This window comes from Electrophorus electricus, chromosome 1, assembly GCF_041902795.1.
Source record: "Electrophorus electricus isolate QZ-2024a chromosome 1, ASM4190279v1, whole genome shotgun sequence".
Classification (NCBI taxonomy): domain Eukaryota; kingdom Metazoa; phylum Chordata; class Actinopteri; order Gymnotiformes; family Gymnotidae; genus Electrophorus; species Electrophorus electricus.
In genome coordinates this window covers 35,339,321-35,353,637 of record NC_137497.1, presented here as the reverse complement: position 1 = coordinate 35,353,637, position 14,317 = coordinate 35,339,321, and the positions used below count along the sequence as shown (strand labels likewise).

At 40.3% G+C, this 14,317-nt stretch overlaps 2 protein-coding genes across 4 annotated transcripts; both read left to right on the top strand.

Annotated features, from left to right (window-relative positions):
• The first annotated feature begins 445 nt into the window (after positions 1–445).
• On the top strand, positions 446–4,642 carry gpr141 (G protein-coupled receptor 141). Its single transcript, XM_027004473.3, has 2 exons — positions 446–567; positions 1,067–4,642. Exon 2 carries the CDS (start codon positions 1,087–1,089, stop codon positions 2,032–2,034), a length of 948 nt encoding a protein of 315 aa, XP_026860274.2. The 5' UTR covers positions 446–567; positions 1,067–1,086; the 3' UTR covers positions 2,035–4,642.
• Positions 2,850–12,962, top strand: hnf4g (hepatocyte nuclear factor 4, gamma). Of its 3 annotated transcripts, XM_081717143.1 has the most exons (12): positions 2,856–2,985; positions 5,652–5,882; positions 6,521–6,554; positions 7,893–8,061; positions 8,275–8,369; positions 9,081–9,187; positions 9,631–9,786; positions 10,075–10,162; positions 10,270–10,422; positions 10,566–10,802; positions 11,415–11,537; positions 11,708–12,962. In XM_081717143.1, exons 2-12 carry the CDS (start codon positions 5,859–5,861, stop codon positions 11,839–11,841), a joined length of 1,320 nt encoding a protein of 439 aa, XP_081573269.1. In that variant the 5' UTR covers positions 2,856–2,985; positions 5,652–5,858; the 3' UTR covers positions 11,842–12,962. The 3 variants fall into 3 exon arrangements, with proteins under 3 accessions (XP_026860273.1, XP_081573269.1, XP_081573264.1); XM_081717138.1 differs by lacking the exon at positions 6,521–6,554; XM_027004472.3 differs by lacking the exons at positions 5,652–5,882; positions 6,521–6,554 and having other exon boundaries at positions 2,850–2,985.
• Positions 12,963–14,317: the final 1,355 nt, after the last annotated feature.

Genomic DNA, 14,317 nt, shown 5'->3' with positions numbered 1-14,317 from the left:
TAATAATAATGTTATTAACTTAAAATGAATGAATTTATATCTCAGTCCAGAACTCATCCTTTCTCACAGGGCCAGAGCTCCTGCCAGCAAAATGTGCCGAAAAACGTACTTATTTACATTTTCAGCTTTAATCGAGATGCAAGGTCACTTCAAGGGGGACAAAAAATGCTCACATTAATATACATTAAATTGTCATATATGCAGCTACTATAGGAAAGTCCTGACTGTTTATGTATGCTTTTGGAAGGCGTACCCTGATTTGCATGATTGACAGTAAAGAGTAAAGGTCTCCTTGTGCTCAGCCATAACAGCAGGCAGTGAAGCAAAAACAACACAGAACAGCCAAGTGCCCCAAATACAAAGGAAGTGTCATTTTGGAGGTGTTACATGTGTAACTTCCAGCATAAATGACAAAGCAGCTAATGCTCCTGTCTACTCCCCCATACATGGTTTAACAGTGGTGCTTCTAGTCAGATGAAGGCGGGGACAGAGGTGGGGGGCACTAGTACAAAGTTGTACTTCCTCTAGCGCTGTGGACAACACTGCAGCTTTCGCTTCACTTACACGGTATGTGTTGCACATTACAGGCTAAGAGGATTATTTTTTCAGTATATATATATAAAAAAAAAAAAAAAAACGTGCTGAAATGTCATTTAGAAGTACCCATTGCTGGGTACAATAATGTGTTGGGTTTCGGTATGTGCCTAGTTAAAATATCCATGATTTGCAGGCTAGAAGTGATGCTAAGCTTATTAAACCCTCTCACACCAATTATGTATTCTTGCAAGATGTTTTGGAGTCAAAGAAGCTTTATTTTTTCATTTTCATATCTGTATGTAAACCTTAAACATCTATAAATTTCTCCAGACAGACCATTTAGAGTCTTTCTAGACTATGTGATGTGCTGAGTTCTTGAGAACTGCCAAACATAAACTGTCTATTCTTGAAAACTGTCAAACTGAAAAATTCCTCAATCAAACAGATTCAGTAGTTTGTAGTCAGTGTCTTATTGCTTGCTAGTAAATCCATGTTGGACCATCTCTCTAGGCTTGTTTTCTCTGTTTAGGAACCACGGTGCTGTTTAACATGAACACGACTGTCCACAAGTATACCACACTCGTGCCAGGAACCACCATTCCGTTGAATGTGAGCACGGCTACCAACAACTATACCATACCAAGAACCATGATGCAGCCAAACATAACCACGCTCTCACCAGAGACTGCCCATGCCCTAATTACCATCTATGTGGTGGTGCTGGTGGCAGGCAGCGTGGGCTTGGCACTCATGATCAGAGTCCTGAAAGCCAACCTGCACTCGTGGACCACAATTGCCCTCCTGAACTTGATCTTTGCCCACCTCATCTTCCTGCTCACCGTGCCATTCCGCATCTACTACTACGCGACAGGTTTCTGGTACCTGACCATGTCCTTCTGCAAACTGGTCAGTGCCATGATCCACATTCACATGTACATCGTCTTTGTTATCTACGCCGTCATCCTCACTGTGCATTTCCTGCAATACTACAAGAAAATGGAGCAAATGGTATTTGACCGGATGCTCCATGCCATGGCGGCCAGTGCCGGGATGTGGTCCATCCTGATCATCGTTGTCCCCATCATCTTGAAGAATTATGGCAACACGAAGCAACAGGCTTATAGCTGCTTTGACTTTCATAATGAGCTCGAGAATCAATTCACGTTCGTGCTTAATGTGTTCTTGTCTGTTGGCATGGTCCTTGTGTCAATTGTCCTGAGCTATGTACTCGCAATCATTCTGCACTCGGTGGTCAGGAAGCATGGTCGGGCTTTTCGGGCCCACCAGGAGTTCTGGGCCCAGATGAAGCACGTCAGCCTTATGCTCATCATCCTCATTTGCCTGGTGCCCTATCAACTTTTCCGATTGTACTACCTCAGGAATGCTGAAAGGCTGAAGGAGCATAATGAGGTGTTTCTGGCCTTCACCACTCTTACGTGCTTCGACATGCTGCTCCTGTTCTCCGGGAAGGGAATATGTCAGAGGTGTGGGGTTTGATGACAGGAAATGGTCCTCTATGTAGTTGATCGCAGAGAGAACAGAGCAGCAGTCGAGGTTTTCTAGGAGGAGGGTGGTTTACAAACCGGCAAGATCACAGATCTACCCTGATTATGGCACAATCACTGGTTGTTTCTTAAGGTCTTTTTCTGAAGAGAAGAAAAACTTTTCATATTTCGGAATATTTTCATCCAGCAACTCAAAACAATACTTCTTAAAACTGAGAAGTAGCACACAATCATCGGTTTGTAGCTTACTTGCATAAGGATAACTGGCGACTACTAGTTTTCAATACCTATTAGCAACGTTACTGTTACCCTATAAAGTTGGGATTTGGCGCCATCTGCAGTATAGGAAAGAAATAACGAGAGAAGAATGGGGCACTCAAACATCTGTTTATTCCTTTTTTCTTGAGTGGACTATGGAGTAAAATAAAAGATCAAACTCTGAACTGTGGACAGTATACAACAGCCCGTAGCTATCTCTTTGCCAAACTATAGTGACATTAAATAAATTCTGCATTAGTAAGATTAAAGCAGCTAATCTGTGGCCTCTCTTCTAGCATATTTATCATTGTTTCTTTTCATTTCAAGCGAGTATAGCCAAAATTAAAGGTGAAAGAACAAGAGAATTCTTATTATTATTGATTTATGTGACTTTGCTGCGTGTAGCCACGAACGCACGATTCATTTCTTTTGCTGTTTTATTGGGCCTAGTTACTGTTTAACATCCCCACCCAACTTTCAGTTTGTTTAGTAAATCGATCTAATGAGGCTACCCTGACACCATCAAGGGTGTCGCTGAATTAAAGTCTTCTAAAACCGCCCCTTAATGTGGCCGTTCTAACAAGTGGGCAGCAATATGCAAACTTATTTTTAAAGTTTCTTTCTTGGTATTAGTAAGATATATTTCTGTTGGATCAATGCAAAATCGTTGCTGGACAGGAAAAAGGTAAGACCCGTTTTGCACAGCTGTCGCAGGATTTACATATGTACAGTGGAAATCGCTTTATCATCACGTCATTAGACCATAGGCTTTAGTAGACTTGTATTGTCCTTTCCTCTAACCCGCCTAAGAGAGTTGTATAGCATACGTTACCACCAGTCTAAATGGCGACCACATGTTGGCCTTTCTACACTAAACTTCATGACGGGAACAATGTCTATTTTTATTTATGGTTTATAACCTCACGCAGCGGTTTGAACCATTAGGCTACGCAACCTTAAATTGTTAAATTAACAAATGTATATATATATATTCTTTACTACGGGTCGACTCACCAGTCTCTGGTGACGATGAAGGTTAAGAATGGCAAATATATAGTCAGTAGAATATTAATTTGGGCTACTTTATAAAGAAGTATTTGTTTATTTTATTACTTCACTTCGGTTGCAATTTCTGCACAGGTTATTTTTACTATATTAGGCTAGTTCGCTTGCGCGCGCGCACGCATGCGTGATGCTACGTGTGTTTTGGCCTTAATATATTTTCCTGAGTATGCGCTGTTTTCTCTGAAAGATTTTCATGTGAATAGTGGCTTATAACAGGGAAAATTCCTACAATGTTACATGCTTTTTAAGCTATTGCGTCCTTTGTCTAAGGTTTCTATAACCTTCTTTGTATCTTTCTTTGTTTAATAATAGCGCTTATTTGCAGTTGATTGCAGATTACTGACAACAAGTTCATTAATCACAGTATGTGTGATTGTCAGGCGTGATGTTTGGTTAAAAATGTTGTGCTTGTTAGCTGGCTAACACAAGGAGCAAACATCTAGAAGTCCAGCAGTTTTTCTTTATACTTAACATTGTGGGCTTCTAATAAGACTATGAATAAGAGTTTACATAATATAAACACACTGTGTAAATTAATGTCAAATTGTTTTGTCAAGGAACGTCCTTTTTCAAAATTGAGGTGTATGTAAAATACATAATTTGTAACCCCCTTTGCTGTAGAGTAGTAAACTGAAAACAGTGGGTGTGACCTCAGATGTTGTTGGGTGAAGATTCAGGACACTTCCTCTTTTAAAGTGAAACGTTTAGTTCATTGTGGAGTTTGGTTAAAATGTAACTCCGTGCTGTTGAGAACCCGAAGGACTCCGTCCTGTTGAGAACTATGAAGTCTTTCAGAAACTATATATATATTTTTATTTTTGCATAACATAATTTTATACTTTACAGCCCTTTACACGGTCAATCTGGTATATGGAGAAGGCCCGTCTCTCCTCATTTGTTACATGGTTTTTTAAAATGGTTATAGTTAGTTATGACTCTATCAGTGGTTTTGAATAGGTCTGGCTGTAGGCTGATTTATATGTTAAAGAAGTACTAGCAATTTCTTATTTATAATTTTTAGTCTCTTATTAATACCCAACTACCTGTGTTAATGTTAGTATAAATAATGAAACATTAAAACATTTTATTTTAATGACCTATGTACATCATAAGAAACTGTATGAAATGCAGTTTATCAACTGTTTGAAATTATGAAAACTGTAAAATCTGTATCAACTGTGAGTTATTTCACCTAATGCTAATTTAATGAAACCAAAGGTGTTCAGAGATCTCCAAGGTACCTTTTAAAAATAAAACAGCCATAAACGTTTCCATGACTCAGTGTTTTGAGAGACTTTATTTGTATGACTCACTACAATAATAATGTTTATATTATGTGCCAAAAATGTAGCCCATATAAATGTTATAAATACATTGTGTACTGAAAATAAATAAAGATAGAAAAGCATTGGAAAGTGTACAGTGAAAAGAATAAAAATCCACACTTATAATCAGGCTTTTTAAGGCCACGTGAGACATGGCATGCCACAAATATGTATAGTGAAAAAGAACTGCTTTTACAAATAAAAGACTTCTGACTGACAGGAACAGAGGCTAAATTCCTTAACAATGACCATCAAAAAAGTAATATCTCTGAGCAGTCTCTCAGCTAACAGTCATTAAACCAAATCTGATTCTTTTGATAGGACCTCAATTTGAATACACTTTAGTCAGTTTAGGGGTGGGGGGTTTGGTGGTGCATAAACACACACAAAAAAAGCAAGCCAAACATTTTAGTGTACTCACACTGTACTATGTGTCCAACCATTCTTAAAAATGAACAAACTGTCAGGTGTATTAGCTCTGGTGTTTCAATTTAGATGCAGAAGAGCTGTGATCTCATTGGATTTTCACTTCATCCTCATTCAGTTGCAAAATATTTGACACTAAGAGTTAGGCCGCACTCAGAAATTAGGTTTATGCAAGTAAATCAAATCTCACCTTATTTTAAGGATTCCAGAAAATCTGATGTATGTTGTTGACAGTTATACTTTACTGCAGGTAACCAGTGCAGTGAAACACAAACACTGGTCTTAGGTAATCCCTGTGCAAACCTTATGCTGCATTCTACTGCTCTCTTTAATCTAATATGGCAGATGGTGGTGATTTTCTATAGATTAGAGTTGGAACCGCAACTCTCTGTAGGCCCAGTATAAGCTCTGACACGTCACTTGGGAGTAGTGTTATCTCCTTATCCTTCCGATAAGTTTTGGATAAGGAGGAGCAGATAAGTTCTGTGCAAGGAGGTGAGGAGTCTTTGACAAAGCTCCTCCCTTGTCTTAGCAGAAGACAAATCAGCATTCTGGAGAGATGGATGACCTCAGATAACTCAGCAATCTTGCCCATAGACACCATCCTGAGTTGGCCTCAACAGAAAACGCTAGGCAGGGATGAAGTTTCCCTCGACTCCTCTCTCCAAATCCTTGCTGGACATGGATGTAGCTAATTACTGTGAGGGCCTGGACCCTTCCTACAGCACCCTGGGCTTCGAGAATGCTGACGTGCTTTATGGCAGTGGTGAGTGACATGGCAGCCTGCCTGCTGCTCACATGCTGTGAAAGACTGATGTAACTGTTCTGTTCCATCTAACTGTTGGGACTATTTGTGCACGCTTGGAACTCTTCTTTAAAACAACTGAAAAAATAGATCATAGATAATATTAATATAGTAGATAATAGATCAAATATAAGTGACTGAAATCAGGTTAGAAATGACCAAATTGTTTGCTTGTGCTCATCTCAAGTCTAGAGATCTGAGGCATCATGGTTTGTTTGTCATCCATCTGAAATGATAGACCTCGGATTTGAAAAACTGAATCATAGTGTTCTCCAGATCATCGTGTTCTCCTTTGACCATTAGCCAAAAAAGTAAATGATTAGCCAATAACAATGGATGGGTTTTGACAGCTTAAAATTCAATAGAAGAGTAAACACACCTAATTTTGGTGTGTTAGTAGTTTTAAAAAATATATTTTAAATATGACATGTTCCTTTAAACTGTTGCGTAGTAAAAGCATTCAGCTTTGGAATGTTTGTTTTCTGTAATTCTGCTTGTAAGGGGATGGGCTAGTCACAGGTGGTTTAGGTTGTAGTCTGGTGCCCCAACTGATGGCCCAACTTGTGATTTATCCAAGCCACTTGTTCTTCATTAACCAGATGCTGGCTAAAAATTCAGTGATGACAAAGACTGGTAAGTTTACCTTTATAGTTTTGTCTTGGGGATCTACTTGCTGAGCTGGAGATAGAGTTCATAGAATAACCTGAATGGAAAACTATTTAAAGCTAAGGGCACACTCTAAAACACAAACAAGAGCTGTATCGTCTTCATACTGGATGTGTCATTATAGGAAAGTGTAGATAGATGCATCTAAGGTTATTGAATATCTGATTTTTTATAATACAGTTCAAGGGCTTGGAGCACTCGAGCTTTTACTCTGGCTTTCACAGTCACCTCTGCACTGTTTCGCTCATTATAGTACACTCGATTTCAGCTCAGTTTTGGGAAAATAATAATTTGCAAGTGTGTTTTCATGCAAATTTTTTTTCAATAGTGCAGTCATAACAACTTGACGACTTTTTTCCTTCTGAAGTTGTGCATATCAAGCATGTGCTGCAGTCTAATTATTAGCTCTCCAAAGTTGACGGGGGGGCGAAACTGCTTCTCAGGGTGGCGGGTGCACTGCGCCTTTGCATTCTGTTTTATTCTTAAATGTGGAGGGATCAGGTTAGGGCTGCACCGAACCAAAAGAGACTGCTTTCAGCTCACATTAAAATGAAGCTACAAGATGTCGATCTCCATTGAGCATATGCCCGTGAGATGAAATACAGAGGCTAAATCCTAATTAAGTCCTGCATTAGAGGGAGATTTCAATCACCCTTTCACATAAAAGACCCCAGTTCCCTGCCACCATCCTTTTGTTGAAATGTTATGATTTTAGATGCATAAAGGAATGATTGATTCCTCCCCTCTATGTATGTGAACAGAGGGGTGCCAATCTCTGTTTCACGTGAGGGTTGTCTCGGGCGAGTCCCCTTTGTTCACTTATGCAGAACTACTTCATTGAAATCTGCGACCTCCTCATTAACAGCACTGATTGGGAGACAGAGATGGGCCAGGTTGTGATGTGACATACATATTTCTTTGTGGGGGATGCACTAACCTCCTTGTTTTTCACGTTAACTCCTTCCTAACAGCGGCTCATTTAGGATACTTTGTCCAGCTCCTGGAAGCAGGGTGGACCCCCAGCTTTAACTTTCATCTTTGACTTTTTTGCACAGTGTCCTTGGGCTTTGTGTAATAATAGTAGGCCAGAAACTGGGTCCTCGGTTGTGAAGTAACAAATGTTCTCATTCTCAGAAAACCGACTAACTGTTTCACCGTTTCACCTCTGCTGCATGACCACCTAGGCGCACGCAGATCCGCACAATCGCAGCTCTGAAGCGAGCGAGTGTCTCTGGGGGCAGTGCTGCTGTGTATGATTGTGGCAGGTTTGGAAACTGTTGCCCCTCTCGCTGTGTGGCCTTACAGAAAGCATGCCGACGGAGTCAAGCATCGGGCAGGGGGATAACGGCATGAGCGCCAACTGTGCCATCTGTGGGGACAAGGCCACAGGCAAGCACTATGGTGCATCCAGCTGTGATGGCTGCAAAGGCTTTTTTCGCCGAAGCATCAGGAAGAGCCATGTCTACTCCTGCAGGTATGCTACAACCCCACGCTGTCCCCTGCAGTCTGAACACATCGCATGCTTGCGCCAAGGGCCCTAAGGGCCATCTTGTACCCAAGTAGTAGAAATGAATGAGATCAGACACAAGCAGGGGCACGAGTATGCCTGCAGCTTCATTCCTGAAAGCTGGTATCGATTAGATGTTGGTAATGCTTGAGACCTGTGCTCTCTGACCCATTCCAACAGGTTCAATCGGCAGTGTGTTGTCGACAAAGACAAGAGGAATCAGTGTCGCTTCTGCAGGCTTCACAAATGCTTCCGAGCAGGAATGAAGAAAGAAGGTAGATACCCTTCTCATGTAACTCAAAAAGATAAATAAAGAAATGAAGAAAGAAACAAAGGAATGATAAGGAAGAGGAAAACTTTGGAGAGTTGAACACTTAACAGTGAAATGGGGGACGCCATAAAAACTAGCCCTGATTACACAAGGAATGTGAGGTTTATTGGACATATAACCTTGGCTTTGGCTTTTTTATGATGAGTGATCATGTGCTCTGTAGCTCACTTTCCGTGCGTACATGTTATTCAGGGCAGTTATTGGTTAAAGTTTTACCTTACTCCACGTCTTGTTCAGACAGGTTTTTCTTTGCTTTAAAAGTAAAAGTATAGATGCCAGTTAGGTTATGAAGATATATTATCCTGCGCTGTTAAATTCCCTCTCAAATATTTCTTTTTAATTTTTCTCAAATTCTAAAATATGTTAATTTCTTTTACTTCAAAATAATTATTAGTAACCCTGAAGCACCTTTTAGGAACTCATTGACTAAATGTGAGCTTTCAGTAATTAGGTTTACCCGATAACATAATGAAGAGTAATGTCATTTCATTTTATCACGGCAATTATCAGTTGAGAACAGGCTACTGAAAGACTTCACTTTATGAGCCTCGGAGGTCGATGGGAAGTTTCAGATACGCCGCTGTTTTAGGTAATCAGTAATCACTCCGTGCTGGTATTAGCACTCTAATCAGCCAGCTGTTTGTGTGTTTTTCAGCTGTGCAGAATGAGCGGGATCGTATCAGCTCAAGGAGAAGCATGCAAGACTCACATGACCTTCCACCTATCACTGTACTGGCACAGGCGGAATCACTGTCACAACAGGTTGGGTACTGAGCTCATGCCTGCATATGCACATGCACACAGACCTCAAATGTGTAAAAACTTAATACGCTATCTCTACTAGCATATTTTCAAGTAGAAATTATGTAATAATTAAAACCACACTATTTACATTTATACGGTGTATGGTTTATACACCTGGTGACATTTCCCAGAGATTTGAATTGTCCACTTTGGCAACCAAAGTCACAGGCTGACACAGAAGTATCATTAGAATGACTCTAAAGATCATTCCTTCCTTCAGGTATGTCCAGTTAATGATGATAAGACATGGTGGCTCTAATCTCTAATTAGTCTCTGCTTAAGCATCAGTTAATGTCATCAGCATTTCCAAACATCTGCATAACTACTTACGCAAGTTCACTCCGGAGACGGGGGGCAGAGGAAGGCGTTGGACACATGCCAACTCTGTCTCTTTCCTCTAGATCGCCGTCAGCAGTCCAACGGGCTCTGCCGATGTCTCAGAGAAGAAATCAGCTTCCATCGGGGACGTGTGTGAGTCTATGAAGCAACAGCTGCTCGTTCTGGTAGAGTGGGCTAAATACATCCCGGCCTTCGGCGAATTGCCTCTTGACGACCAGGTAATGGCTGCTCGAAAGCCAAACTGCCCGCGCTAATTGGGAAGGCACTCGGGTTAAATTGCGAAGGCCCTTTCACTTCAGCTCAATATTTGCTGTTCACATGACTGACTCAGTTCAGGCGTTCAACCATTCAGTCTGCTCTTCGGTCCCCGTTTTGTGCCGTATTTCTGATCTCCTCTGCCACACGCACCGCTATCGTATTGATTGAGTATGCTTATTGTAGGCAGCCGATGCTTTTTAAATGAGCTAAATGTCCAAAGCAGTTCTCTCCCTGTTCCGCTCTTGCAGGTCGGTTTATTACGTGCGCACGCAGGGGAGCATCTTCTGCTTGGAGTGGCCAAGAGGTCAATGCCATACAAAGACATCCTGCTTCTCGGTAACTATTGATCAAAAACATGTCATTTACATCAGCTCTTTAGGACACAAGCACACACAGAAATGTCACAATCACAAATAAGGCCAAATGCCCATTTTCCTTTGTAGGTAATGGCTGTGTTATTCACCGAAATTGCCCTGAGGTGGAGATCTGCCGAGTGGCTAACCGTGTCCTCGACGAATTAGTCTCACCTTTTCAAGACATCCAAATCGATGACAATGAATACGCAGCTTTGAAAGCCATTGTTTTCTTTGATCCCGGTATGTATGTATTTAAATAAATCAATAAAAAATAGTGCTGCATTTTTTTTTTACATTCATGTTTGCAAACGCCGTCCCGTGAAGTGGTCAGCGTTAGTGATCACTTGTCCGGCTTGACTCCGGGTCCGGTTCTGAAACTTCAGATGCCAAAAGCCTGAGGGACCCATCAAAGATAAAGGGCATGAGATACCAGGTGCAGGTGAGCTTGGAGGACTACATTAACGACCGCCAGTATGACTCTCGTGGACGCTTCGGCGAGCTCCTCCTCCTGCTGCCCACCCTACAGAGCATCACCTGGCAGATGGTTGAGCAACTGCAGTTCATCAAACTCTTTGGCCTAGCTAAGATTGACAACCTCCTGCAGGAGATGCTCCTAGGAGGTGAGATTGGAGTGGGCAACTGGCGGGACTGATTTTAGAGTTTTAGACAAAAGAAATGGATTGCGGCACTGGTGGCCTTTCCATAGTGACATGAGGGCAGAATGATTTAAATTTTTGGATATTGAAATTGTGATTTGGAAGAATGCGGTTTCCAGATTAGATGTGTTACAGTTGAAGTACACATTATTAACAATGCTGTCACAACTCTGAACAAAATTATTTTAATGCTTTTCAAAGATTTTTTTTTCTTTCTTTATAACAGTAATTGTAATCATTCTGTAATATTTTGGTCTAAAATAAAAGAGAAGTAGCAGCTGCATGATTTTGATGTATTCTTTTCACTTATAGACAATAATGACTTAAATAGTAACTTAATTCATAATTCTGGTCAGAAAAAACACATTTTCCTCAGATAATTCAGTCATATCTATACTTTATACTCATACATCTATACTTTTCTTCTATCACAATACAGGTGAATAGATTTAATCAACTATGTTATATTCATCTTTGGACATACAGTCCACACAGGAAGGGGAGTAACCCTTAATTTAGGATTTGTAAATCCTAATAAATACCTGCATCTACATCTATATATTGATCGCCTCACAGGTCTGACAACAGAACAGCCTCACTTGAATCACCATGGTCACCCCCAGCTGACCCAGGATCCAGTCACAGGGCAGACCCTGGTCATCAGCTCTCTCTCTGGCCCTGGACAGCCACAACAAATAGGTGAGATCTTTGGTTTTTGTCATATGACTTCTAATTGCTTTTGTTAATGCAGCAGTCAGTAATTATTGTTGTGGCCAATGCATTTTCTTTAACTAGATGAACTGTAGTAAATTACTTTATGACTATACAACCCATAAAGCTTATATCTTTTTTCCCCCCTTCTGTTCCAGCTTCTCCGGACACACCAATTCCATCTCCTCCACAGGGTCAGGGGCAGGACGTCTACAAGTCCCCATCGAGTCCCACACTGTTAATGCCAGCCCAGCCTGTCTCCGGCAGACCCTCTCCTGAGCCTCCTCTCTGAGGCCTAAAACCTGCAGCCAGCGCAGTGGCCAACTTGACAGAGCTCTGACTTTTTAAATGTGTAAATGGCATGAGATAAAAACAAAACAACAACAAAAAATTGCCTATCCAGTTTGTACTTAAGATTAATAAATATATTATTAGGAATTGTATAGACATTGAAGTCAATTGATATAGAAGGTATCAGATATCAGATAATCTGAAAATACATTTTATCACCAGACTGGGGTCAAATAAGAGTTTCACACATTCCATGAACTCGCAAATACTTTTGTTTTGATGTATTTGGAAATAGCCCTTATTTGTATCATGTAATTACCATGCAGATTGCTGTACATTTGACTTTATCATTAAGCTTGTCATGTATAGTTATGCATTGTGTGGTGGTGTGTGCCAGTTCTCTGCAGTCTTGGGTTATTGAAAGACCTTTTTGTTCTTTCTGACGCTGGACTCCTAGTACCTTTTACACTAAAGGACTGCTAAAGTGGGCCTGATGGGCAGAGAGGTTCTATTGATTGTGTTTGGCATAGCACAGCAACAAAGACAATGTAATCTAACCATTAATCACGGCAACTTATCAAGTCACAACCACACTGATTAGTGGAGGAAAGGGAATTGTCAAACACATGCTGGTGGAAAAAAAAGATCAAAACAAAACGTTTTGACTAAGAACAGTCTAATCGATTAGCATTTGTAGCAGATGGTTTTCCACTGTCTCTCTGTCAGTGGCTGTGACCAAGCTTTAAATCGGTGTGAATCTTTGCCTATTTTGGATGCTCAGTGTTTCAGCCAATCCATCTCAATATACCTAAAATACACTGTAGCACAAACATAACCCTATTATGTCTGACCCCGCTCTGATCATTGCACAAACAGATATTTGAAATCTTTCCTTTCACAACCCTGCCACTGTACTGAATATATGTAAACATGATCAGGGGGGCTACAATTATTTAAAGCAACAAAATGACTTGCTAGTCTATCTGTTGGAGAGTAAATATAATAGTGAAGGTCAACAGATGGCTTTCATTTCTTTTAACTAAGATTACGCTGAAACATACAATGAAAATACTTTGAAAAAAAAAAAAACGTATTTCTAATGATATTTAAATAAACGGATCATTTAACTGTCCCATTTACTTTGTGGCATATTTATCATGCGCTTTAAGCTTTACAGGAATTCTTATATTTAAGTAAAAGCAAGGAAATCTAAATGAACAAAATTAATTGGGTATAAACTGTAACCTACTGGGGAGTATCTTATAGGCTACGCACACGCGGCATCTCCTGAGGAGCCCGCGAGAATTGACTAATTTGCCAACTGAGGTGATAGTTTATTTGACAGTAACAATTATGGTCATTTGGACCTAGACATATTTTAGTTTAGATTAATCTGTGGTAATTCTAGTGAACAGCGTCGTAAATTACCCAATTATTATTATTATTTTTTTTACAGAAAATTCAAGGGTTTATTTAATGTTACCACAACAGAATCGAGGTTAACAGAACAACAGGTCTCATTCACCTGAATTAAATACAGCTGATAGCTATGTTCAGACAGTGTGGACAAGACCTGTAGTGTTTATTGGTAAGTTTTCGTAGTTTATAATGATGAAATGCGGTATTCAAATGCATTCACTAACTTATTCACTAACATGTTTCTAGCACACTACACGCGCACCCGTTTTCTGAGGTAATACGACATAAACAAAACATGGATAGTTATTTAAGGGTGATTTATTATTATTATTATTCATATTACAAGAGATTAGTGAGTAGGATAAAAGACAACAAACATAGGCTATAACCTATAACAGCTAATGATAGTTAAATAAGCCAGATAGGCCTGCTTCTTTTATTTTTAGTTAGGTGATTAAAACTAAAATATAGTTTACATTTGTACTAGGCTAAACTCAAAGTAGAGGTAGATTCCACAAAAACAGTAACAGTATGAGAACATAAGTTTGGGTTTGGTTCATCACGCTGGCTATACGTCCTAAAAGTACAATCACAGAACTCATTTTTATCACCCATCAAAAAGCCTGTAGCTTCTGAGGTGAGAAGCAACGTGCTGGGAAAAGGCCAGGTGTGGGCATGCAATAGCTTAGCATTTATTGGAAACTGTATTTAGCTTTTGTTGTGTACCACTTTTGGGATTGTTTTCTTTCAGAAAAAAAAAATCCTATCAACTGAACGTGAATGCAAAGCAGTCAGTGGCACCTACCTATTACTGGAGAGCTGCTACGGAGTCTAAATGGAGACAGAGCAGGGGTAAAATAAACACAGCAAACCCCTGCAATCGACTCTGTAATGGAGTGGCGGCTCGCGCGGGGTTAAACTGCAGAGCTTGACACGGGAGAGACCTGAGCATCCCGATACCCTTAATGAACAACCGCGCGACGCCGGACGTTCTTATTGGTACACAAACCGGCGTCTTAGTATTCGAGGCACACATCTTATTTCAAGCGCTCAGCTTT